General features: G+C 44.2%; 3 protein-coding genes across 6 annotated transcripts in view; 2 read left to right on the top strand and 1 right to left on the bottom strand.

Annotated features, from left to right (window-relative positions):
* The first annotated feature begins 6 nt into the window (after window positions 1-6).
* Window positions 7-5,046, top strand: Ddit3 (DNA damage inducible transcript 3). 3 transcript variants are annotated; one of them, XM_069987434.1, is made up of 4 exons: window positions 7-112; window positions 2,326-2,373; window positions 4,460-4,593; window positions 4,678-5,046. In XM_069987434.1, the coding sequence occupies exons 3-4, from the start codon at window positions 4,462-4,464 to the stop codon at window positions 5,044-5,046; spliced, it is 501 nt and encodes a 166-aa protein (XP_069843535.1). In that variant the 5' UTR covers window positions 7-112; window positions 2,326-2,373; window positions 4,460-4,461. The 3 variants fall into 3 exon arrangements, with proteins under 3 accessions (XP_069843535.1, XP_069843545.1, XP_069843556.1); XM_069987444.1 differs by having other exon boundaries at window positions 72-112; window positions 4,443-4,593; XM_069987455.1 differs by lacking the exons at window positions 7-112; window positions 2,326-2,373 and adding an exon at window positions 3,021-3,054 and having other exon boundaries at window positions 4,443-4,593.
* A 235-nt stretch (window positions 5,047-5,281) lies between these two features.
* Mars1 (methionyl-tRNA synthetase 1) overlaps window positions 5,282-23,509 on the bottom strand; it is a 22,883-nt gene continuing 4,655 nt past the window's right edge. The window contains exons 8-22 of one of the 2 annotated variants that reach the window (XM_069987366.1): window positions 22,332-22,448; window positions 21,977-22,180; window positions 20,705-20,906; window positions 17,533-17,607; window positions 10,137-10,307; window positions 9,607-9,702; window positions 9,360-9,477; window positions 8,656-8,869; window positions 7,005-7,136; window positions 6,816-6,920; window positions 6,550-6,736; window positions 5,870-5,941; window positions 5,704-5,727; window positions 5,524-5,613; window positions 5,282-5,428 (exon numbers count right to left, since the gene is read on the bottom strand). In XM_069987366.1, the coding sequence (XP_069843467.1) occupies window positions 5,282-5,428; window positions 5,524-5,613; window positions 5,704-5,727; window positions 5,870-5,941; window positions 6,550-6,736; window positions 6,816-6,920; window positions 7,005-7,136; window positions 8,656-8,869; window positions 9,360-9,477; window positions 9,607-9,702; window positions 10,137-10,307; window positions 17,533-17,607; window positions 20,705-20,906; window positions 21,977-22,180; window positions 22,332-22,448 (1,954 nt within the window). The remainder of the gene's footprint in view (window positions 5,429-5,523; window positions 5,614-5,703; window positions 5,728-5,869; window positions 5,942-6,549; window positions 6,737-6,815; window positions 6,921-7,004; window positions 7,137-8,655; window positions 8,870-9,359; window positions 9,478-9,606; window positions 9,703-10,136; window positions 10,308-17,532; window positions 17,608-20,704; window positions 20,907-21,976; window positions 22,181-22,331; window positions 22,449-23,509) is intronic. The other variant, XM_069987374.1, reaches the window with a different exon arrangement.
* Window positions 14,399-15,075, top strand: LOC138837619 (calmodulin-1-like). The gene has a single exon (XM_070036553.1). The coding sequence runs from the start codon at window positions 14,475-14,477 to the stop codon at window positions 14,892-14,894; it is 420 nt and encodes a 139-aa protein (XP_069892654.1). The 5' UTR covers window positions 14,399-14,474; the 3' UTR covers window positions 14,895-15,075.

Genomic DNA, 23,509 nt, shown 5'->3' with positions numbered 1-23,509 from the left:
CTCTGCGCTCCGGAGGTCAGACACTTGAGGGTAGTACCAAGAGGATATCATGTTGAAGATGAACCGGTGGCAGCGACAGAGCCAAAGCCAGAGCTGGAATCTGAGGAGAAAGGCGAGTACTGACTCCCTATCTACCCTTTACTTTTCCATCCTTGGTGATGCGGCTCCACTGTGAATTTAGGGACCGAGAGAGGGATGGGCGGAATCCTCTATTCCGCAGTGTTTTACCCCCATGCCCTTTCCTTCAGCGATGATGTTACTTGGCCCCTACCTGGAGCTCTTAAGAGCCCTAGGTCGGAGCTGCTGTGCCCTCGAGAAATTCATCCTTCTCCGTTGCCAACTCCAGGCCACTTCACCAGGCCTGTCCTGAGAGGCGAGACGGCAGGACACACCTCCTCGTGACGGTGGCTTCAGCCGTTTCCGCTGCTTAGCCACCAGCGGCATTCCCCCTCCCCCACCCCCAACTTTCAGCTGCAACGTTTATGGGGCTGAGGCTCAGGACAGAATCTTGAGATTGACACCTTTAGGAGCAGGAGTACTGATGGACAGGAAGCATAGATGGATTTTCCCTTTTTCCCAGAGGTCTCCGGGCTTACCGCACAAGAGAGCAGCCTGGAAACCCATTTGAGGTTTCCCCAGAGTATTGTCCTTCTCCTGGGCTTGATCTATGCCTCTCCCTGTCCTGTCTCCTAACTTATCTCTGTAACCATTGCATCAGGCCAGCCCACAGTTTGGCTCTGTAGCCATCTGGTCTGGAGCTTCACTGCTGATGAAAGCCACATCCCATACATTATAAGGCAAGGGAGTGCTCCCCAGAGAGGATTGCCCTACAGAGAAATACACAGGGCAATATTGCATCTCTAGTCCCCTAGGACAAGTAACTGTGCACTGCTTCTGGTTTTGTCCTCCTTTCCTTAAAGTGACTGGGGGAAGGTGGATTTTTTTCCATTCATTTTAACTGTTTTTTTTTTTTTTCTTTTTTCTTAGATCTGGGGATTGAGCTCAGGACGTTGCACTAGCTAGGCAAGTGCTTTGCCACTGAGCTACATCCCAACCCTCCATTCATTTTAATAAATACTTAATATGCACCTACTCTGTACCTCAAAGTTTGGGGTCCAGACTACATTCTAAAGATTGAAAAAAAACTCTGCTCTCAAAAGCTTGCATTTCAATGGGAGACATAGGGCCAAGGAGAAAACTAAAGCAGGAAAAGAATGTTCAGGATGTGGTTTATCACTTGTGCAGAAATTACCTTACTAAGGTGATATTTAAATGAAAAACTCAGAGAGGTAATCCAGTAAGTTATGAAGATCATGTAGAAGAGCTAAGCCAAAAGGCATAAGACTGAAGCATGTCTGGTATCTTTGGGAACATACCAGTGGACTGGACTAGTAAGTTGGGAGAATGGTGAAAACCCAGGCAGGGAAGAAGCAGATTGTGTAGATCCTTGGAAGCCATTTTGAGGATGTTAGTCTTTAATATGTATGAAGTAGGAAGTCATGAGGGGTTTGAGGAAAGGAATGCCCTATTTTAAAAGGGCTGTGGTAAGTTCCATAGTAGAGTGCTTAAAGGCCCTGAGATCAAGCACCAGCATTGCAAAGAACATAAAAAAGTGCAGGGGGGAGGGGGACAGGCTCACTTTGACTTTAGTATTCAACTTAGGTCATGTGGGGTAGGTAACAAAAGCAAACAATCCTGCAAGAATTCCAAAGGAATTCAGGAGAAATGATGATAAATTGAGCTACACTTGGAAACAACAGAATTGGAAAGAATGTTTAGGTTCTCAGTATTTTTTAAAAGAATGCGTTACTCTGGATTGAGTTGTGGGGTATGAGCTGGGAGGAATCAAGAATGATACCAAGGTTTTTAACTTAAGAAACTACAATTTCCAATTTAGCGAGACAGGGCTACCCTTGGAAGAGAAAGAGCTGACTTTTTGGCATAATCTAAAGGGCTGTAGATATCCAAAAGAAGATGGAAAATTGACAGTAGACAGCAGAGATGAGATCTTAGGAGAGATCCAGACTGGAAATGTACATTTGGAGTATGTCCTTCCCCAAAATTCAGTCTATAACAAGTTTCACCCCTGCCTTGAATTTAGAGAAAGCTGATTTGGCCATGAGTTTGCTTATTATGTAATCAGGACTGCAAATGTCAGCAACTAAAAATAAAGGAAGTTGAGCTTTCTTCTGCCATTGGAATTGGATACAGGACCCTTTAACTATAACTGTAGCCTAACTATGGAAGGACAGTAGGAGACTGGAGGTAAATAACTTTCCTCTTTCTCTTTCAGAAATGGCTAACATTTGTCTTTGTTCCCTATAGTGTTACAGAAGGAAGTGTATCTTCATACATCATCACACCTGAAAGCAGGTAAATTTAACTGAACCTATTCAAAAGTAATTCCTAAGAGACGTTGCTTAGGCGCCCTTTGGTCGGACCCTAAGAAGTTATTAGAAGATCTAGCCATCATGGGAGATGAAAGTTTCAATCCAAGCAAATTTTTGCTGTCACACCATGTCCACCATGGAGTGACCTGTAACAAGGTGTGTGTGTGTGTGTGTGTGCGTGTGTGTGTGTGTGTGTGTGCGTGCGTGTGTGTGTGTGTGTGTGTGTGTGTGTGTGTGTGTGTGTGTGTGTGGTGACCTGTAACAAGGGGTGTGTGTGTGCGCGCGCATGTGCGGGTCCTGGGGGTTGAACTCAGGATCTGAGCTTTCTTGCTCAAGGCTAATGCTGTACCTCTTGTGCCAAAGCTCTACTTCTGGCCTTTTGGTGCTAAACTGAAGAGGAGTCTCAGACTTTCCTGCCTAGGCTGGCTTCAAACCACAATCCTCAGATCTCAGCCTTCTAAGTAGCTAGGATTACAAGCAAGAGCCACCAGCACCTGGCTCCAAATCACTATTTGCATTTTATTTCCTAATTGAAAGCTGATTAATAGTGACGAAGTCCCAACAAAAGTAATTGTTTATTTTACCAATCCTCTTTAGGGTTAGGTGAACCCAAGAACCATTTGCTCAAGTGCCTCACACAGGAAAAAGGAGCACCAATGTCCCGGTAATAGCCCCTAGAAATTACTAATAGAGTTTCCAAGTAGGTTGAGTACTTTTACTAGGATCCTGTAAGAATGTATATCCAGGGTAGAGTGCTTGCCTAGCATGCATGAAGCCCTGGCACCAGTGGCTCATACCTATAATCCTAACTACTCAGAAGCCTAAGATCTGAGGATTGAAATTTGTACCCAGCCCAGGCCAACAAATCTGAATTTTTTTTTTTTTCCTGTGCTAGTCCTCGGGCTTGAACTTAGGCACTCTAGGATATCCCTGAGCTTTTGTGCTCAAGGTTAGTTCTCTACCACTTGAGCCACAGCCCCACTTCCAGCTTTTTGGTAATTAATTAGAGATAAAGAGTCTCACAGACTTTCCTGTCTGGGCTGGCTTTGAACTGTGATCCTAAGATCTCAGCTTGCTGAGTAACTCGGATTATAGGCTTGAGCAACCAGCATTCAGCTTTGAAAGACTCTTACTTCCATTTAGCCAGTGAAGTGGAAGTGGAGGTGTGGTTCAAATGGTAGAGCTCCAGCCATGAACAAAAAAGCTTAGTGAGAAGACACTCTCTAAAGAAATGTTAATACCAGGTTGGATACATTCAGTGATAAGAATGGATGCTTAGCATGTCCAAGACCCAGGGTTCAATCCTCAACCAGTATTCATCTCTAATGTTGTAGAAATACAATTTTTTAAAAAAATGGATGTGACTTTTGGTCCAGTAAAAATATTTACAGGACCAGATATGGTGATGCAGTGCCTATAATATCAGAACTTCAGAGGTTGAGGCAGGAGAATCTTTGAATTCAAGGCTAGCCTGAGATGCATATTGAGACCATGTCTTAAAAAATTAAAAAGAACCTTTGTGGGCTGGGAAGGTGGCTCAGTGGTAGAGTGCTTGCTTGCATGAGGCCCTGGGTACAGTTCCTCAGCACCACATAAACCGAAATAAGACGGAAGTAGCGCTGTGGCTCAAGTGGTAGATCACTAGCCTTGAGCTGAAGAGTTGAGGGACAACGCCCAAGCCCAGAGTTCAGGCCCTACAACCAAGACACACCCACAACCTTTGTTTAAAAAAGAAAAAAAAAGCACTAGAACCATTACTCAACCTGTGGAGCATTTTTTTTTGTTGTTGGTTGGTTGGTTGTGGGGCTTGAACTCGGCTTGGGCGCTGTCCCTCAGCTCAAGATGAGCGCTCTACCACTTGAGCCACAGTGCCACTTCTGGTTTTCTGAGTGGTTTGTTGGAGGTAAGAGTCTTATGGACTTTCCCGCCAGGGCTGGCTTTGAACTGTGATCCTCAGATCTCAGCCTCCTGAGTAGCTAGGATTACAGGTGTGAGCCCCTTACGGCAGCAGGATCTCTGTGGAGCTTTTATCTTGAGTACTTATCTTTTTAGACCTTGATCCACTGCAGGGATGGCAGCTGAGTCATTGCCTTTCCCCTTTGGGACAATGTCCAATTGGGAGCTGGAAGCCTGGTATGAGGACCTGCAGGAAGTCCTGTCCTCAGATGGGGGTACCTATATCTCACCCCCTGGAAATGAAGAGGTGAGAATGCTAGTCCTAAAACTGGGGTAGGGAGTTACCATTTCCTCAACTAATACTCATCTCCTTTTCCTCATTTCCTTAAAGGAAGAATCGAAAACCTTCACCACTCTTGACCCTGCATCTCTAGCTTGGCTGGCTGAGTTGCCAGGACCAGCAGAGGTCACAAGCACCTCCCAGAGCCCTCAATCTCCAGATTCCAGTCAGAGTTCCTTGGTGCAGGAGGAAGAGGAGGAAGATCAAAGAAGAACCAGGAAACGGAAACAGAGTGGCCCATGTCCAGCCCGTGCTGGGAAGCAGCGCATGAAGGATAAAGAACAGGAGAATGAAAAGAAAGTAGCACAGCTAGCTGAAGAGAATGAACGGCTCAAGCAGGAAATTGAACGACTAACCAAGGAAGTAGAAGCAACACGCCGAGCTCTGATTGACCGAATGGTTAATCTTCACCAAGCATGAACAATTGGGACTATCACTCCCCAACTTGGGCCAGTACCTACCTTTCATGGAAGTGGCTACTGACCACTCTCACACCATGCCAATGACATGACCATCAAATGCATGTGTTCAGTAGGGGAAAAATATGGGATAGACCAAAGGAAAGTATCTCCACTTGTATAGATAGATAGATAGATTGTACATTTATTGATTATTGTTCATATCCAGTAAAGTGGCTTTCTATGAACAAGTTCTCTCACTTTTTTTTCTTGCCTTTAGGAGTTTCGAGGGGTTTACCCTCAGCTACAGCCAACTGTTTCTTTAGGTCCAAGAGCTTAGCCACCTCTGCAGCAACCTGGTTCTTGTCTGCCTTTTGTGCTTTCAGTTCTCGGACAATGTTGCCCTAAGAGAAGGGTGAGAAGGAATAACAGTGAGACCAGGAAATGACTTGTTTAGGACTTAGATTTTCCAATTTTCCATAATGTTTACAATTCATACCTGTTTTGTCACTTCATCCATCAGTACCTGTATCTGCTGTAACCCAGCTGTAACAGTCTCTACAACTGTTGACTTAGGGGATGCTTTTGCCTAGAGAAGAACAAAGGATTATTAGCATAGTTGCCATAAATAGCTCCTGATCTCCAGGTTTATATAACATCTCAGGAGAGAAATGATTACCTTGAACTCCAAAGACTCTTCTAGCTAAGACAGAAAAGGAAAACTAGTAAGTGAAGAAGCATCAGGACCAAAAGATGGAAAGAGAGATCAATGAGGACTACTTGGGGAAACTAAGGTGGTGTTGCTGTGGCTGTTGCTGGCTGAGGACACAGTCTAGCTTTCTCACCTGGCCCCCTCCAAAGCGCTGCCTCAAACTTTCAATCTGGTCATTTTCCAGTTTTTGGAACAGGGGACTGACCTGTAAAAACAAATTCCAGAATCATTCACTGATTAGGTATCAACTCTACAGATTACACAGAGGAGCCTCTCTAACGCTACTGTCTGAGACCATTTAGAAAAGCTAAATGTTTTGGAAGAAATACAAGCATAACACTGAGTAAATACCTGCTGGTTTTAGGAAAGAATTCAGAAAAAAAGCAACACTCACTGTGAAAGCAAATGTTAATAGGATTTAAAAATATTTAGTGATGTTAAGTTGATTTAGATATTTAAGATATACTTATCTGGGCAAAGAGGAAATGGCTAACCTCTATTCTCAGTCTACTACCTGCTAGCAATATGGTAACCAGGTATTTCTTCCAATGCTTCCATGCTGGTTAATTTTATGTGCCCAGTACTGTTTCTGACATGAAGAACAATAAGGATATATAGACAATACTTGACTTGTGAAAGAGCCTTTTAAAAAAAAGCCCAAGGGTAGAATGGGGAAGGAAGAAGGACTTCTGAGAAAAGGTGTAAGAGTCCCAAGCAAAAGTCTATATGTGTCAGATCTCTAGTCCCACCCTAAAGACTACATGGCAAAAAGATGAATATTAAGGAAGGTTGCCCCTTCCAACTCAGACTTACTGTGCCAATCTGGTGCCCTGCTGGTAAGGTACACAGGAACTTTATGGGAAGAACACTGCAGACTTGAAGGGGGAGCTGCAGCTGGGTCTGGATGGTGGCGCTAACTGTAGGCATGTAAGGTTGGATCATGACAGACAGCAAGGCAGCTATATTCACTGCCAAGCCTGTCACTGTGCCTGCCCGCTGCCTGCGGGAGAAGAAAGATTAATAAAGACCTCCAAGAAGATACATATAATTCATGGAGCCAACTACCCCTCCTTATGTACCTGTCTGCCTCACTGCCTTTAATCCTTTTCCAGGGTTCATTCACCTGAATATATTGGTTGCCATGTCTTGATATGGTAAGGATACTGCGTAAGGCATCCCGGATCCTGGGAAGGGAAGAGGCAGCAAGTATATAAGTGCTCTCAACATACCAGCAAGTTTCTGATGTGAAATAGGTATGGATTACTTACCGAACCTTTTCGAGTAGCTGGTGATAGTGCTGGAGCTCCAGGGTGATATGGGCCAGCAGGCGCTGATCATCAGGGGTAAGCACCATCTCAGGCACAAAGCCCCCAAAAAACTTGGACACAAACATCCCAGCTCTTGATGGATGGAGACAAGAGGGAAGTTACTACCCAGACTCCTTACAGAACTTTGACCCTTTTTCTGTATCTCTTCATTCCTTTCAGATTCCTGAATACAATAGACATTTCTTAGCTGCTCAAACTAGAGGTGCTTAACAACCTTTCTATTAGCATATATTAGGGATGCAAGGGAATCAGGAGGTTCATTGTGACATTCCAATACATACATACAATGTAACCCATCAAACTCCCTCCATCTCTCTCCCTCATCTCCACCTCCCCTGCTTCTTATGACAATTTCAACAAGATTCACTGTTTTATTTTTTTTTTTGGGGGGGGGGGGTTCCAGTTGTGGGGCTTGAACTCTGGCCCTGGGTGCTGTCCCTCAACTCTTGAGCTCAAGGCTAGGGCTCTACCACTTGAGCCACAGTACCACTTCCGGCTTTTTTCTTTTTGCTTATGTGGTGCTTAGGAATCGAACCCAGGGCCTCAGGCATGCAAGGCAGGTGCTCTACCACTGAGCCACCTTCTCAGCCCCTGTTCTATTTTTTTCATACATGCACATTAAGTATGCCTACCATATTTACCCTTCTTCATTCTCTTCATTGGTTCTTTCCCCTCTCACTGTTTCTCATCCCCAAATAGAGCCTATTTTACAAAACTATTCTCTGTCCAAAGAATGTAACTGCACACAAATCTAATAAAGGTAAACAGTGTACATGCTAAAAGGTAAATATTCAGAATAATCAGACAGAATTATCTGTGTGTTAACTAGCTAAGGACAGAGCTAAAGGTCCAGGGAGACTTTAGAATAGTAAGCCAGGAAGTGGCACTGGCTCAAGTGGTAGAGCGCTAGCCTTGAGCTGAAGAGCAGGAACAGTGCCCAGGCCCAGAGTTCAAGCCCCTTAACTGACCAAAAAAAAAAAAATAGTAAGCTATAGAAGACACTTTTTCCTTTGGTACTAAATAAAGATCAAACCCAGAGCTTTACACTTGCTGGGAAAGTACTCTACAACTGAGTTATAACCCTCAGTCCCCGGATAGTTCTTTAGATTGAAGAATTGCTATGGTAGGATGTGAGCTAAACTGACAATTCTAAAGAGTGCAATGGAAGCTTCGTATTTTTGCACAAGAATAACCCTTGCCACTAAACTTCTTGATCTGTAGGTGAATTGTTTTTGTGAGGAGAGAATGTATCTACAATTCTACAAAGCACAAAGAAGGGCTAGAGGTATGATTCAGGTGGTAGAGCACCTGCCTAGCAAGTGCAATACCCTGAGTTTAAACCCCAGAGCCACCTACCATTTTCTCTTTTCCCACTGAAAAATACATCTACCCTGTGACCATTTTGCTCCCATCATGTCTCTACAAGTGACTATTCCCTCAAGCATATGTCCTGGGAGCATATCTGAACTGACACAAATCAACTTTGTCCACTGTCCTTCCATCCCTCACAGCCTCCTGCCACATTCCTGTCTCCTGAGAACTCACCCATTCCCAGCTAATTTGCTCACTCTCTCCCTTTACCAAGTCCTACCTGTTGACAAAGTTGCCCAAGTTGTTAAGCAGCTCAGAGTTATTCTTGAGCAGCATGTCTGTCCAGGAGAAGGCACTGTCTTGGCCCTCAGGCCGAATGTATAGCAGATAAAAACGCCAGATGTCAGCAGGGATTCCTGTGTTCTGGGCCATGTCTCCAAACACTCCCACACCCCGGCTCTTAGAGAATTTCCCATCTTCATAGTTAAGGTATTCTGAAAAGAACAGACAAAGAATCATCTGTTCAAATCATAACCTTCACTAACTCTCCCTCCCTCCCATCTATGGTGATTGTCTAGCAACATTCTGCCTTGAGTACTGAAAATTGAACCCAGGCCCTTGTGCTCTTCTCTCAGCTTTCTTGCTCACAGCTGGTGCTCTAGCATTTGACCCACGCATCCAGTCCAGCACTTTGCTGGTTAAATGGATATGGAATCTTACAGACTTTTCTGCTTGAGTTGGCTTCTGTGATCCCAGGTCTCAGCATGCCAAGGATCTAAGATTTCAGGCATGAGCTACTGATGCCTGGCCTTGCAACAGTTTCAGTTTGGTCTTCTGCTTTCTTCAGCTTATTATTTACTACCTTCAGATAGAGTTCTCCGTTTTATTTCATCTCAACTCCTACCTTAAGACCTAGCACCTCTCCAGGATCATCTTAATTTCAGACCCAGAAACACCTTAAGTGCACTCTTCCAAAGTACCTACCTGTAGCAATGAGGTGCTTGACCAAGGTGTAGTTGTCCTCAGCTCCTAGGGCTGAACAAGGAAAGACTAAACCATGGAAGGGAACATTATCTTTGGCCATGAACTGGTAAAGGTCCACCTAGGAGAATATATTTGGGAAAGAGTTCTCTTGAGACTTTCTTTAAAAACCCAAGAAAATTAGATAGGTAACCCTTTTACCTCCTGTTACACACACCCACTACCCAAAGATAAACTAAGAACTGCTCACTTGCTCTGGGTTCTTCCACCATCTCTCCCACTGCTCTGTGTAGTTGGCTGTGATGGACAGGTAACCAATAGTAGCATCAAACCAGACATAAAATACCTACAGAGTCAAGGAGAGAGAAACAAAGTAGGGACAACCCAAAGTTTCAGACAGAAACAAAAATGCTTTAAAAGTCTAGCTGGCTACAGCCTCATGCCTGTAATCCTTGCTACTTAGGAGGCTGAGCTCTGAGGATCGAGGTTCAAAACCAGGCGAGATAGGCAAGTCCATAAGACTCATATCTCTAATAAATTACAAAAAAAAAAAAAAAAAAAAAGCCCAAAGTGGAGCTGTAGCTCAAGTGGTAAAACACTATCCTTGGGCAGGGACAGTGCCCAGACTCTGAGCTCAAGTCATAAGATTGGAGTGCACATGCACATGCATGCACACACAAGCATGTGCGTGTGTACATACATATATACACACACACAGGCTAGCCCATGGTCCCTGAGGCTGAATAAATTAAGACATGAACAAACGTTAAAAGATTTTACCTTGTCCTCAAAACCTTCTAAAGGTACAGGGGTTCCCCATTTAAGATCTCGAGTTATGCAGCGTGGCTTGAGGCCATCCCGAAGCCAAGAACGAATAATAAACCGGGCATTTGGTGTCCAGTCACTACCAGGCAATGTCTTCCCCAACCAATCTTCCAGTCGATTTTCCAGCTGAGATGACAGTGACATTGGATGAAACATAATTAACATAAAGAGAAATAAGTACTTTTTGGAGTATGTTTGGTAATATATTAATTAATATGAGAAGATACGAGTGACATAGCAGCTCCACTTCTATGAATTTCCTAAAAGAAATTTCTTTTTACTCAACAGAATTTTTTTTATTCACACAACAATATAGAGATGTGTACATAAGAAATGCAAAATGTTAAAACTAATCTGCATGCAATGGCATGTACCTACACTCCCAGCTACTCAGAAGGCTAAAATGGAAGAATCAAAAGCTTGAGGTAGGAGCTATGCACATGGTCAACAAATGCTCTATCACTAAGCTCTCTCCAGCACTTGGGTTTGGTTTTTTATTTTTGCTTTTGTGTGTGTTAATTTAATCGTACAAATATTAATTTACACAGTAAGGAAAACTTCCTCACCTTCATTTCCTCTTAGGCACTGTGAGGCCCAGTCTGGGTGGGAGGGGCAGCCATGCTGGGGGAGAACAGCTCACACTACTGAACCTGGCAACCCTTCTACCCTCTCCTCTTGGGGCTCAAGCTGAATTTAGGTTTTACCTTACTGCCCACTTCCCATTCTGGCCCCTCTTAGGCCACTAGCTTGAGATTCTCTCCAGGCTAGAAGTGCTTCTAATGGGCTTAGAGTTGCAGCCAGTCCTTACTACAGGTAGAGAAGGCTGTTCTAGAAAAATGCCCCAAATTCATCTACCCCCATGGCAAAAAAAAAAAAAAAGGCACGCACATGTGTACACACACACACACACACACACACACACACACATCCATGCACACAGACAGGTTCTTTCCAAATTGACAGTCCTTTCCAATTGAATTCAAGCCTAAATCATAGCCTCACCTTAGAGTGTCAGATAAAATTGGCAGTCCTGCTCAGAAGCAGCCTGCCATGTGTGAAGATACTAAGAGAGCCTGCCACCCTACTAGGCAGGGAGTAAAGAGGAGTTCCAGGCAGTTCTAAAGAGCCATACCAGTGTGCAGAGGGAAAATGAGTGCCACCAATACTCTTGTGTGGCCCCGGGGAAGACATGCGCCAGGAATGTACTTGCTCTGGCCCTCTGCAAGGAGCTCACCTCTCCAAGGATATACACAGAAACTACTTGTTGGAAAAGCAGCCAAAGTGCCCAAAACATTTAACTTTCTAAGCAAGGTTGCATACAAACAGGAAGACAAGCAGGATGACAGGCAGGGCTAGATTGATGTGGCTGATAAAAGCTCTGCTGAATTGAGGCAGAAAACCTGTGCTAGGAAAGGGGAAGGGCACTTGGGTGTGTGTGTGTGTGTGTATGTGTCTTGCAGCAGCAGATGGGGATGCCAGGGTAGCTGAAGATAAGCTGCTCTGAGGCCATATGGATAGGAAGAATAGCTGAGCACATGTACACTCCAGAGTGGCAGTGTCCTAGGAGACAGACACCTGTAGCAGCAGCAGCAGCAGTCTGGGCTCACAACAGCCCTCAGACCAAAGCCATTCTGTGCCCTGTGGGGTGAGTCCCCAGCATGGATTTCCCGCTGCTCTGCTAGGGAATGGGAACCCATGTGTGCAAAGAAGTGTGTGTTCCAGAGAAGCCCCAGGCTAACCCAACTACACCACGCTTCTAAACAGGCAGTGTCTCCAGTGAAGCGCTTGTTTTGTTTGTTTTGTTGGTTGTGGGACCTCAACTGTAGGTCTGGGCACTGTCCCTAAGCTTCTCTTTCTCAAGGCTAGCACTCTACCACTTGAGCCATAGTGCCACTTTCGGCCTTTTCTGCTTATGTGGTGCTGAGGAATTGAATCCAGGGCCTCATGAATGCAAGCCACTTTCCCAGACCAACACTTGGGTTTTGTATTTGGTTTTTTGTTGTTGTTGCTTTTGTCAGTCCTGAGGCTTGAACTCAGTCAGGGCCTGGGCTCTGTTCCTGAGCCCCTCTGTGCTCAAGGCTAGTGCCCTACCACTTAAGCCACAGCACCACTTCCAGCTTTTTCTGCTTATATGGTGCTAAGGATTTGAACCCAGGGCCTCATGCAGGCTAGGCAAGCACTCTACTACTGAACTACCTTCCCAGTCCCAAGCACTTCATTTTTTAAGACGGACTCATCCTGCCTTTTACTCCCAAGTGCTGGGATTACAGGAATGGACCACTATGCCTGGTAAGACTCAATATTTAAGAAAAGTAGATAGAACTCTGACCTGTGAGCCAAGCTTACACCTGGCCAAACAAGGGACAACTTGAACATGAAAATAATTATTGCAAGCTAAGCGCCAGTGGCTCATGCCTGTAATCCTAGCTACTCAGGAGGCTGAAGTCTGAGGCTTATGGTTCAAAGCAGGAAAGTCTGTGAGACTCTTATTTCCAATAAACCACTAGAAAACTGGAAGTGGTGAAGTAGCTCAAGCGGTAGAGTGCTCGCCTTGAGCTGAAGAGTGCAGGGACAGCGCCCAAGCCCAGAGTTCAAGCCCCACGACTGAAAAATAATAATAAAAATTATTATTATTACTATTATTATGGCAATGCCAGACACTGGTGGCTCATGCCTGTAATCCTAGCTAATCAGGAAGCTTAGATCTAAGGATCGCAGTTTGGAGCCAGCCCAGCAGGAAAGCCCATGAGACTCTTAACTTTAATAAACTACTCAGAAAAAGCCAGAAATGGCACTGTGGCTGAATTGGTAGAGTGCTAGCCTTAAGCAAAGTTCAGGGACAGCACCCAGGTCCAGGCAACAACAACAAAGGAAACAGTAACAGCAAAAAGCAATGATAAACCATTGAAAAAATAAGAATCAATGAATATACACTGAAAAGGAGGAAAGGAAGAAGTAGAATGTGGAGGGGAGTGGCAGAGTTAGAAAAGCACTGTAGTAATGATTCGCTCAAGTGGAACATAACAAAACAAACACAACTGGGAGCATTGCCACAGCCATGACTCCTGGAAACCAGAATGAGCTCATAGACTAGAAGACCATGAAAAAAGTAGATTAGCTACATGAAAGCCACTACCCTGATGTTACCCGTAAGCAGCTGACTTGGAAATCATGCAGCAGAAGCAAAAAAAGTCAAGTAAGAAATAGAGACATCTTTTCCCCTGTGTGCCCAGAACCAGTCCCACCATGCTCATAGGTCCCACCCAATACCTAATGCAGACCCTTTACACCGAGCTGAAACAGGTCTGTTTTCTTGCTTGTTCTCGCTCCCTTCTTCTCTCCCTGGATTGAACCCCAGGGCCTTCCACACACTAGGCAAACATGCAGTGGGTTCCTTTTGTGTTCCCTTGCTCTCAGTAGCTTCTTGCGGGATTACTCCTGGAGGTGATTCTTTTTTCCCCTTCAGTGGTGTGTATGCTGTAAGACTCTCAGCAAAGTATTAAAAGTAGCTTTATGATTGGGGGTGGCAGAGAAGAGAGAGAGGGAGGGATTGGTTTTGGTGAAAATGGTCATCTGATGCTAAATTTAGAACATTTTATGAAGAACATGGTCTTAAAGTACATTAATATAGACTGTTCCTAAGTTGCAAGCAGGAAATTAATGATACAAAGGAGAAACAATAATATCTTAACTAAAATAACATCACCAATGAGGAGACAGATGGCCACGTCATGTGTCTTTGGAAAGGACACCATTTTATGTAGATTCTGGCCAAGCATATAATCTTAATTCCTAACAAATCCAAACCTGGGACTATTCTACAATAAAAAGGGGGTTGGGACCTGCAGTCTAAAAAAAAATGTTAATGTCATAAAAGACAGAGGCTGAGAAACTGTTTCAGATCAAAGGAAACTAGGGGCTAATAAAAACTCAATGCAGGACTGAGGCTCCAGCTCAAGAGGAGGACATCTGACTACCAAGCTTGAGGTCCTATAGCGCAGGGACAGCATCGAAACCCAAAATTCAAGCCCCATGACCAACCAAAAAAAAAAAACAAAACAAAGCCAGCTCAGGTAGGAAAGTCCATGAGACTCTTATCTCCAATTAACTACTTGAAAACCAGAAGTAGAGCTCTGGCTCAAAGTAGCAGAGGCTAGCCTTGAGTGAAAAAGCTCTGGAACAGGCCCTGAGTTCAAGCCCTCAGGACCAACCAAAAGAAAAAAAACTACTGGAGCAGAGCGAGCGAGCCGAGTGGTTGTGTAGTCGCATCTCGGGAACTGGGACGCTTGCAGCATGGCTGACCAACTGACTGAAGAGCAGATTGCAGAATTCAAAGAAGCTTTTTCACTATTTGACAAGGATGGTGATGGAACTATAACAACAAAGGAACTCGGAACTGTAATGAGGTCTCTTGGGCAGAATCCCACAGAAGCAGAATTACAGGACATGATTAATGAAGTAGATGCCGATGGTAATGGCACAATTGACTTCACTGAATTTCTGACAATAATGGCAAGAAAAATGAAAGATACCGACAGTGAAGAAGAAATCAGAGAAGCATTCCGTGTGTTTGATAAGGATGGCAATGGTTATATAGTGCAGCAGAGCTTTGCCACAGATGAAGAGGTTGATGAAATGATCAAGGCAGCAGATATTGATGGTGATAGTCAAGTAAACTATGAAGAGTTTGTACAAATGATGACAGCAAAGTGAAGATATTGTACAGAATGTGTTCAATTTCTTGTACAAAATTGTTTATTTGCCTTTTCTTTGTTTGTAACTTATCTGTAAAAGGTTTCCCCTGCAGTCAAAAAGATATGCATGTATAGTAATTAGGATTTCATTCCTCCATGTTTTCTTCCCTTCCCTTACTGTCATTGTCCTGAAACCTTATTTTAGAAAATTGATCAAGCCGGGCGCTGGTGGCTCACGCCTGTAATCCTAGCTACTTAGGAGGCTGAGATCTGAGGATCGCGGTTCAAAGCCAGCCCAGGCAGGAGAGACCGTGAGACTCTTATCTCCAATAAACCACCAGAAAACCGGAAGTGGTGCTGTAGCTCAAGTGGTCGAGTGCTTGCCTTGAGCTGAAGAGCTGAGGGACAGCGCCCAGGCCCAGAGTTCAAGCCCCAAGACCGACAAAAAAAAAAAAAAAAAAAAAAAGAAAATTGATCAAGTAACATGTTGCACATGGCTTACTCTGGATATATCTAAGCCTTTCTGCACATCTAAACTTAGATGGAGTTGGTCAAATGAGGGAACATCTGGGTTATGCCTTTTTTAAGTAGTTTTCTTTTAGGAACTGTCAGCACATTGTTGTTAAAGTGTGGAGTTGTAACTTTGCTTGGACTATGAATAGTCAACAACATGTACTTAAAAGTTGCACTAGTGCAAAACGGGTGTATTATCCAGGTACTCATACACTATTTTTTTGTACTGCTGGTCTTGTACCAGAAGCATTTTCTTTTATTGTTACTTGCTTTTTAAACTTTGTTTTAGCCACTTAAAAAAAAATCTGCTTATGGCACAATTTGCCTCAATCCATTCCAAGTTGTGTATTTGTTTTCCAATAAAAAAATTACAATTTACCAAAAAAAAAAGAAAAAAAAGAAAAAAAACTTCTGGAGGCCAAGCGTGTAGGTCAGAGCTAGCACATTTGTCTACCATGAGCTAAACTAGGAATAACTATGACAAGGAAGAAAAAGAAAGAATATTATTGGGATAATTAACAAAATTGGAGTATGGGTGGTAGAAGAGATCAAATTCAGACAAATACATCAATGTGAAATCTCCTGAGGTTGGTTAACTATATTGTGGCTATGCAAGAAAATGTGCTATCTTGGGGCTGGGAAGGTGGCTCAGTGGTAGAGTGCTTGCCTTACATGCATGAGGCCCTGGGTTCAATTCCTCAGCACCACATAAGCAGAAAAAGCCGGAAGTAGCACTGTAGTTCAAGTGGTAGAGCGCTAGCCTTGAGCTGAAGAGCTGAGGGACAGCGCCCAGGCCCAGAGTTCAGGCCCCACAACTGGCAAAAAAAAAAAAAAAGAAAATGTGCTATCTTACCATCCATTGGGCCCTTTGCTAGAAAAGTACAATCATGTCTCAAATTATGCCTTTTAAATTGTATCTTACTTGTTTGTTTGTTGCCGGTCATGGGGCTTGAACTCTGGGCCTGGACACTGTCCCTTAGCTCTTCAGCTCAAGGCTAGCGCTCTATCATTTAAGCCACAGTGCCACTTCCAATTTTCAAGTAGTTAACTGGAGTTAAGAGTCTCATAGACTTTCCTGCCCAGGCTGGCAGATCTCAGCCTCCTGAGTAGCTAGGATTACAGGTATGAGCCACCAGCACCCAGCCACACACACAAATTACACTAACATTCTATCCCACCCAGTCAGAATGGCTATCATCAAGAAAACAAATGCTGGCAAAGATGGGGGAATCCGGGCTGGGAAGGTAGCTCAGTGGTAGAGCACTTGCCTTGCATGCATGAGGCCCTGGGTTCGATTCCTCAGTACCACATAAGCAGAAAAAGCCAGAAGTGGCGCTGTGGCTCAAATGGTAGAGTGCTAGCCTTGAGCTGAAGAGCTGAGGGACAGCCATGACTGGCAAAAAAAAAAAAAAAATTAAAAATAGGGGTGGGCGGGGAAGGTGGCTCAGTGGTAGAATTCTTGCCTTGCATGCATGAGGACCTGGGTTCAATTCCTCAGTACCACATAAGCAGAAAAGGCCAGAAGTGGTGCTGTGGCTCAAGTGGTAGAGCGCTAGCTTTCAGATGAAGACCTGAGGGACAGCACCCAGGCCCACAGTTCAGGCACCACGACAAAAAAAAAAAAATTAAAAATAGACCTATGCCATTGTCATACCACTACTGAGTGTGTTATCTAAAGCCATATAAATCCACAAACAAGAAAGTCTACATTTCTTACCTTACCTCCAAGAGAGACCTAGCCTCCTGCTCCCAAGTATTGGGTTTATAGACATGTACTACCATACTCAAACACATAAATTTTATGAAAATTAAAAACACTTGAGCTTGGTGTGGCTCATGACTGTAATTCTCACTACTCAGGAGGCTATCCTACTAAGGATAGAGATTAAAATCCAGCCTGGGTAGGACCATGAAACTCTTATCTCCAATTAACCACCAGAAAACCAGAAGTGGTGCTGTGGCTCAAATAGAGCATGTGAACAAAAAAGCTCAGAGACAACACCCAGGCCCTGAGTTCAAGCCCATAATTGACCAAAACAACAAAAAAAACACAACCTGAAAGTGACTGGATATCTATATGTGGCTGAGGCAGAATGGACTGAAGAGGCCTTCCAAAGACTAGGTTAAGGGAAAGATGAATTTACCTTAGGCAGGTCCAAGAACAGGTGCTGGGAGGACTTCACCACAGGGCATGACCGGCAGACTTTACACTGAGGTTTCTGTGAAGGGAAATTCCAGAGAAGGGGTGACCCGAGGTAGAATGAGCAGGATCAACACTGAAGATAGAGGGGAGCTGTGCAGCAAGCTGAAGGGAAATGAGGATGAACATCTCAATGTGCACTCTAGTCAGCTTCAGGCTTATGCCCAACCCACTACTCAATGAATTAGCCTTTGAACTTTGGAGACTCAAGAATAAATGTACTTTACTGTACAGTGTAACATCTGTTCCTCAGTTCCACTTCTCTGACTATCACTCTAGAGTAGGAAAAACCATTCTGTGATCACAGGCTAGGTTCAGAGCACTGGGCTGAATTTAGCTATGTGAGGGGAGGTAGGAGTGACAAAAGAAGACAATACCACCCATCTTCTTGAGTTCCAATCCAAATAGGGAGAAATGGTTTGCAGAAGAAACAAATGCAGGCCTTTAATTGTAAAATAATAATTTTAGCTTGTGCTAAAGTGAGCTCACACCTATAATCCTAGCTGCTCCAGAGGCTGAGACCTGAGACAATGATGCAAAACCAGTGAGAGCAGCAAAATCCGTGAGACTCTTATCTCCACTAGACTACAAAAATAAAAATAAAAACTCAGAAGTGGAGCTGTGGCTCAAGTGGTAGAACACTAGCCTTGAACACAAAAGCCCAGGAACAAGCCAAGCACTGGTGGCTCACGCCTGTAATCCTAGCTACTCAGGAGGCTGAGATCTGAGGATTGCTGTTCAAAGCCAGCAGGGTCAGGAAAATCCATGAGACTCTTATCTCCAATAAAACAGAAAACTGGAAATGGCACTGTGGCCCAAGTGGTAGAGTACTTGCCTTGAGCTGAAGAGCTCAGGGGCAGTGCCCAGGCCCAGAGTTCAAACCACAGGATGGGCAATAAATAAAAGAAATAGATAAATAAATAAATAATTCTTTTGTACAAATTAACAACATATACACTAAAAGGTGATGGTTAAAGAAATAAACAGGTAGAGCTAATCAAGTGAGAAAGGTTCCAAGTGCATTTTGAAATAGGGTTTGGATGTGAGAAATAGTAATTCTCTCATGCTTCTCTATTATCTCTACATGCTTATATCCAACTGCTTACTTAGATGAACATAAGCCCCTCAAAATTAGCGAACAGTACCACTACATTCAGCAAGACGACCTGTTCACCTAATCTCTTTGTCATAGATGGTACTACCATCTGCCCAACCTGCTCAAGCCAAAAAAAAAACAAAAAACCAAACATCTGTAAGCTAGCCACAGCTTCCAGGTAGCCATACAGGCTCACATCTGTAATACTAGCTATGCAGGAGGCTAAGATCTGAGGATCGAATTTCAAAGCTAGGCAGGGAAGCCCATGAGACTCTTTATCTCCAATTAACTACTAAAAAGCTGCAAATGGCACTGTGGCTCAAGGTGGCAGAGCACTAGCCTTGAGCACAAAAGCTCAGGGACAGTGCCCTGGATTCAAGTCCCAGGACTGTCACCAAATAAAAAAAAAAGGTTTTTTGGTGCTGGAGATCAAATCTAAGGCCTTGGTCATGCTAAACAATGATTGCTCTATACTCTCAACCCAGACTAATTATTTATAAAACATTGTTGTGTGTGTGTGTGTGTGTGTGTGTGTGTGTCAGTCTGTCAGTCCTGCATCTTGAACTCAAGGCTAAGGTGGTATATCCTTGAGGTGTGTGTGTGTGTGTGTGTGTGTGTGTGTGTGTGTGTGTGTGTGTGTGTGTGTCAGTCTGTCAGTCCTGCATCTTGAACTCAAGGCTAAGGTGGTATATCCTTGAGGTGTGTGTGTGTGTGTGTGTGTGTGTGTGTGTGTGTGTGTGTGTGTGTGTGTGTGTGTGTGTGTGTGTGTGTGTGTGTGTGTGTGTGTGTGTGTGTGTGTGTGTGTGTGTGTGTGTGTGTGTGTGTGTGTGTGTGTGTGTGTGTGTGTGTGTGTGTGTGTGTGTCCTGCATCTTGAACTCAAGGCTAAGGTGGTATATCCTTGAGCTTTTTTGCTCAAGGATAGTGGCCTACCACTTGAGCCATAGTTCCACTTATGCCTTTTTGGTGGTGAATTAAGAGAAAAAAAGGACTTTTCTGCCTGGGCTGGCTTCAGACTGTAATCCTCAGATCTCAGCTTCCTGAGTAGCTAGGGTTATAGGTGAGCAACCAGCATCCTGTTGTCATTTTCTTAAATATTCCAAATTTCAGTCTATCCACCACTATACACAACTCAAATCAATTTTTTCCCCATTTCTACTGGCACTTACCTACCCCAAGCCAGTAACATCCCCTTTTTGGATTCTAGCCTCTAAACCCTTCTACCTACTTCTCTCTTGCTTCTGTCCCATCTCTTTCCCACAGAGCAGCTTGACACTCAACTAGAATAAAATTTAAACTTCTTTAGTGTTTTAGTAGGCCCTTAGGATCTGATCCCTACATTTCTCTCTGATTATACTTCATTTTACACCCTGCTTCTCATGCACTATGCTACACTATACTGGCTACCATTTTTTCTTTTCTCACTTTCTTTTGTAGTGCTGAGATTTCAACTCAGGGCCTTGCATTTGCTTAGCTGGAGCTCTACCACTTGAGCCACGTTACTGACTATTTTGAAGATGGAGTTTCACAGACTTTTCTGCCCACATTGGTCTCAAACCACAATCCTCTGGTTTTCAGATTCAGTAGCTAGTATCATAGGCATGAGCCACAGATGCTCAGCCAATACTGCCCTTTTAAGTTCTGCCTTCTCAGCCCTTTGCCACTTTTTACATTGGCTTTTACATTGCCTCATCCTTCTACTTGGAATACTCTTAATTCTTCTATTGCTTTGCTTGCCCCTTCTCATTCAAATATTACCTCTTCTGAGAGAATTTCACAATCTGTTCACTTAACTTAGAGCCTACTCTGTAATCCATCTGCATGGCAGTTTATTCAGAATTATTTTCTTGTTTAGTTGGTCTCCTCCTCCCCACTTTAGGTAAGTATCTGTTCCCTCTCTCATCTCTAGTCTCTGCAATTCTAAACGGTTGTAGAATCCTTATTCAGGTAGCCTAAAGCAGGGGCACAGGTCAGGAGGCAGAAACAATTTCCTCTCAGGCTCCTATGAGAACTTCCTCTCACCTTGAGCTCAATGGCATTGATGAGTTTGCCACACTTATCACACTGGTCACCCCGGGCTTCTTCGTAGCCACAGAAGGGACACACTCCTTCCACAAAGCGGTCAGCCAGGAAACGGGCGCAGTGCTCACACCGCAGTTGCTCTACTGTATCTTGTACCACAAAACCTCGGGTCAGCAACCGCTGGAAGATGTCCTGTGTGATTCTGGCAGATAAGCAAGAGACGGGAAGAGAAAGTCAAAAAATGTGCATCCCTCCCTTTTGCTGCTTCAACAAGTTGACCCAAACTTTTCAGCCCAAGTTCCTCATGGCAAAGGCCATCCATTCCCATTAGTTATACTGGATAAGGCAGATGACTCCCACAATTCCCAACTTCCAGTTTCTTCTCTCAGCACTACAAAATTGGCTTTTGTTAAATCCAGACAAGTCTTATTTTATCCTCATGACTGTCTGCTCTACACACAGCCCTCACAGCATCTGCAGCCTGTCTGCTAAGTAGCTTTTGTAAGGGACAAAGGAAGAACCCTATTCGCCTATTCGCCATAAATGCACACAAATAAGGAGGGACAATTTTAAGATTCTGAAGCAGCCAGAGAGGAAGGTAGGCACTAGGTGGGAGGTAATTAGTGCTTCTTTTTAATTAGTAAGTAGTGTTTCTTTTATCCCTTTGGTGGTCCTTCAGGCCCCGGTCAAACATTTTGTTTCTCCTTTTTTAAATTGTTATTATAGGGCTGGGAAGGTGGCTCAGTGGTAGAGCGCTTGCCTTGCATGCCTGAGGCCCTGGATTTGATTCCTCAGCACCACATGAGCAAAAAATAAAAAGCCGGAAGTGGCGCTGTGGCTCAAGTGGTAGAGTGCTAGCCTTGAGCTGAAGAGCTGAGGGACAGTGCCCAGGCCCAGAGTTCAGGCCCTACGACCGGACCCCAAAAAAAAACTTTAAAAAAAATTGTTATTATAGGAAATGGTGCTGTGGTTCAAGTGGTAGAGTGCTAGACTTGAGCTGAAGAGCTGAGACAGCACCCAGGCCCAGAGTTCAAGCCCCACAAGCTATTAAAAATTGTTATTATAAAGGTGATATACAGAGGGATTACAGCTCCTAGTCAAGTTTTTGGACACATCAGATCTCCTCAAGAAGGCCAGGGATACATTTAAGGGCAATGTTCAGACTCTAAGTTCAGGAGATGTTCTTATCCACCCTGATCCATTCTGTCGCCAAGATATCCTCACTGCCTGTAACCCTCAACCTCTATTTCTGTTTCCTCAGAGGAAACCTACTTGGTCTGCTGTGGAGTGGTGGTGCGACCAAAAATATCAAATGAGATATTAAACCAGTGGTAGATGTCAGCATGGATGCGATGATACTTGTCACAGATTTCCCGAGGGGTTAGGCCCTCCTCCATAGCCTTGGTTTCTGTTGCTGTGCCATACTCATCTGTCCCACACAGATAGAGGGTATTCCACTGGCGGAGGCGAGAATATCTGGAAGGGAATATGGTGGTCATGGGGAGAGGGCTCAACTCAGCTGCTGATCCCAATCCCCAGGACTCTAGCCACCATCCTGGCGGCATAGTATTTCCCTGTGGCCCACTCCCCCCACCACTCAGAAAGGCTCTTCTTGAATTGGTTCCACCTGGCAAAGACGTCGGCACTGAGCACACAACCAATAATGTTTCCAAGGTGGGGGACATTGTTGACATAAGGGAGGGCACTGGTGATGAGCACATTCCTTTCCCCAGCCACAGGCAACCTGGTAAAGAAAGAGGAAGAGAGTCAGTCACAGGAAAGTTGTAAGATACAAGAATTACCGAAAGGTCACAGAACACCCTGACGTGGACTTGTTCTGCTGTCATAGATCCCTGTGTCTACTGTTTCCTCATGTGAACTCACAAATACCCTCCAACAGAGCCTACTATGGGGGCCATGCCAACTGAGGGCAAGCCTCATGTACTATTATGGCTACTGCATGTGCCTCAGTCCAACACTGACTTCTTTCCCTTTTACTATGACAGTTGTTCATTCTCAGGCTCAAACTTCCTAGTCAGGGTTTGTTCAACCTGTATCACTCTCACTACTCCTAAGATTCCCAGTGCTGACCTCTTCTTTCTCGATGCTGTTTCTAGCACCATCTAGCCACTATCTGAATCCCTATGGCTCATCACTCCATTACCAAGCCCTCTGTACCCTTTGACTCTTTTCTCCCTAACGCATGCCTATCGTTTCCCCATGGCCTAACTTAAACCAGCAGGTACCAGCTTTTGCCTTCACAGTCACTTTTACAGGATCACTCCTAGTCATGCCATTCAGTCTGCTGACTAGAGTCACTCAGCTCAGTGTTCCTTTTCATGCTTCATCACCCTGACAGCTCAGCTGCACAGATCCTATATCCCTCCCTCTCCTTCGTACTAAGACCTCAATGAAGCACCTGTCACCTTTTCAACCACTCTCGTTCTACAAACTGGCTCCTGATTCCCTCACATTATCTCACCCCTTCTTCCTAGCGCTGCTATATGTCCCAGTCATGTTTCTACTTCATGAGACACTTTTTTTTAGTGAATTTCTTCAATAAAGATCTAGTTTTCATGCATTCAATGCCTTTCTCACCATAACTGAATATCATAATTGTCTCTGAAACAGTTTAGAGATGCATTCCTAAGCCAGGTGCTGGTGGCTCATGCCTGTAATCCTAGCTATTCAGGAGGCTGAGATCTGAGGGTCATGGTTTGAAGCCAGCCCAGGCAGAAAAATCCCCATGAGACTCTTACCTCCAATTAACCATTCAAAAACCAGAAGTAGAACTATGGCTCAAAG

The sequence above is a fragment of the Dipodomys merriami genome, unplaced genomic scaffold (genome assembly GCF_024711535.1).
Source record: "Dipodomys merriami isolate MVZ:Mamm:240054 unplaced genomic scaffold, mDipMer1.0.p SCAF_10, whole genome shotgun sequence".
Taxonomy (NCBI): domain Eukaryota; kingdom Metazoa; phylum Chordata; class Mammalia; order Rodentia; family Heteromyidae; genus Dipodomys; species Dipodomys merriami.
This window is presented reverse-complemented; position numbering and strand designations above follow the sequence as displayed.

Coding starts and splice junctions, on each gene's coding strand:
- Ddit3 (XM_069987434.1), top strand. CDS start 4,462: ATGGCAGCTGAGTCATTGCCTTTCCCCTTTGGGACAATGTCCAATTGG. Junction 4,594..4,677: donor CACCCCCTGGAAATGAAGAG/GTGAGAATGCTA, acceptor ATTTCCTTAAAG/GAAGAATCGAAAACCTTCAC.
- LOC138837619 (XM_070036553.1), top strand. CDS start 14,475: ATGGCTGACCAACTGACTGAAGAGCAGATTGCAGAATTCAAAGAAGCT.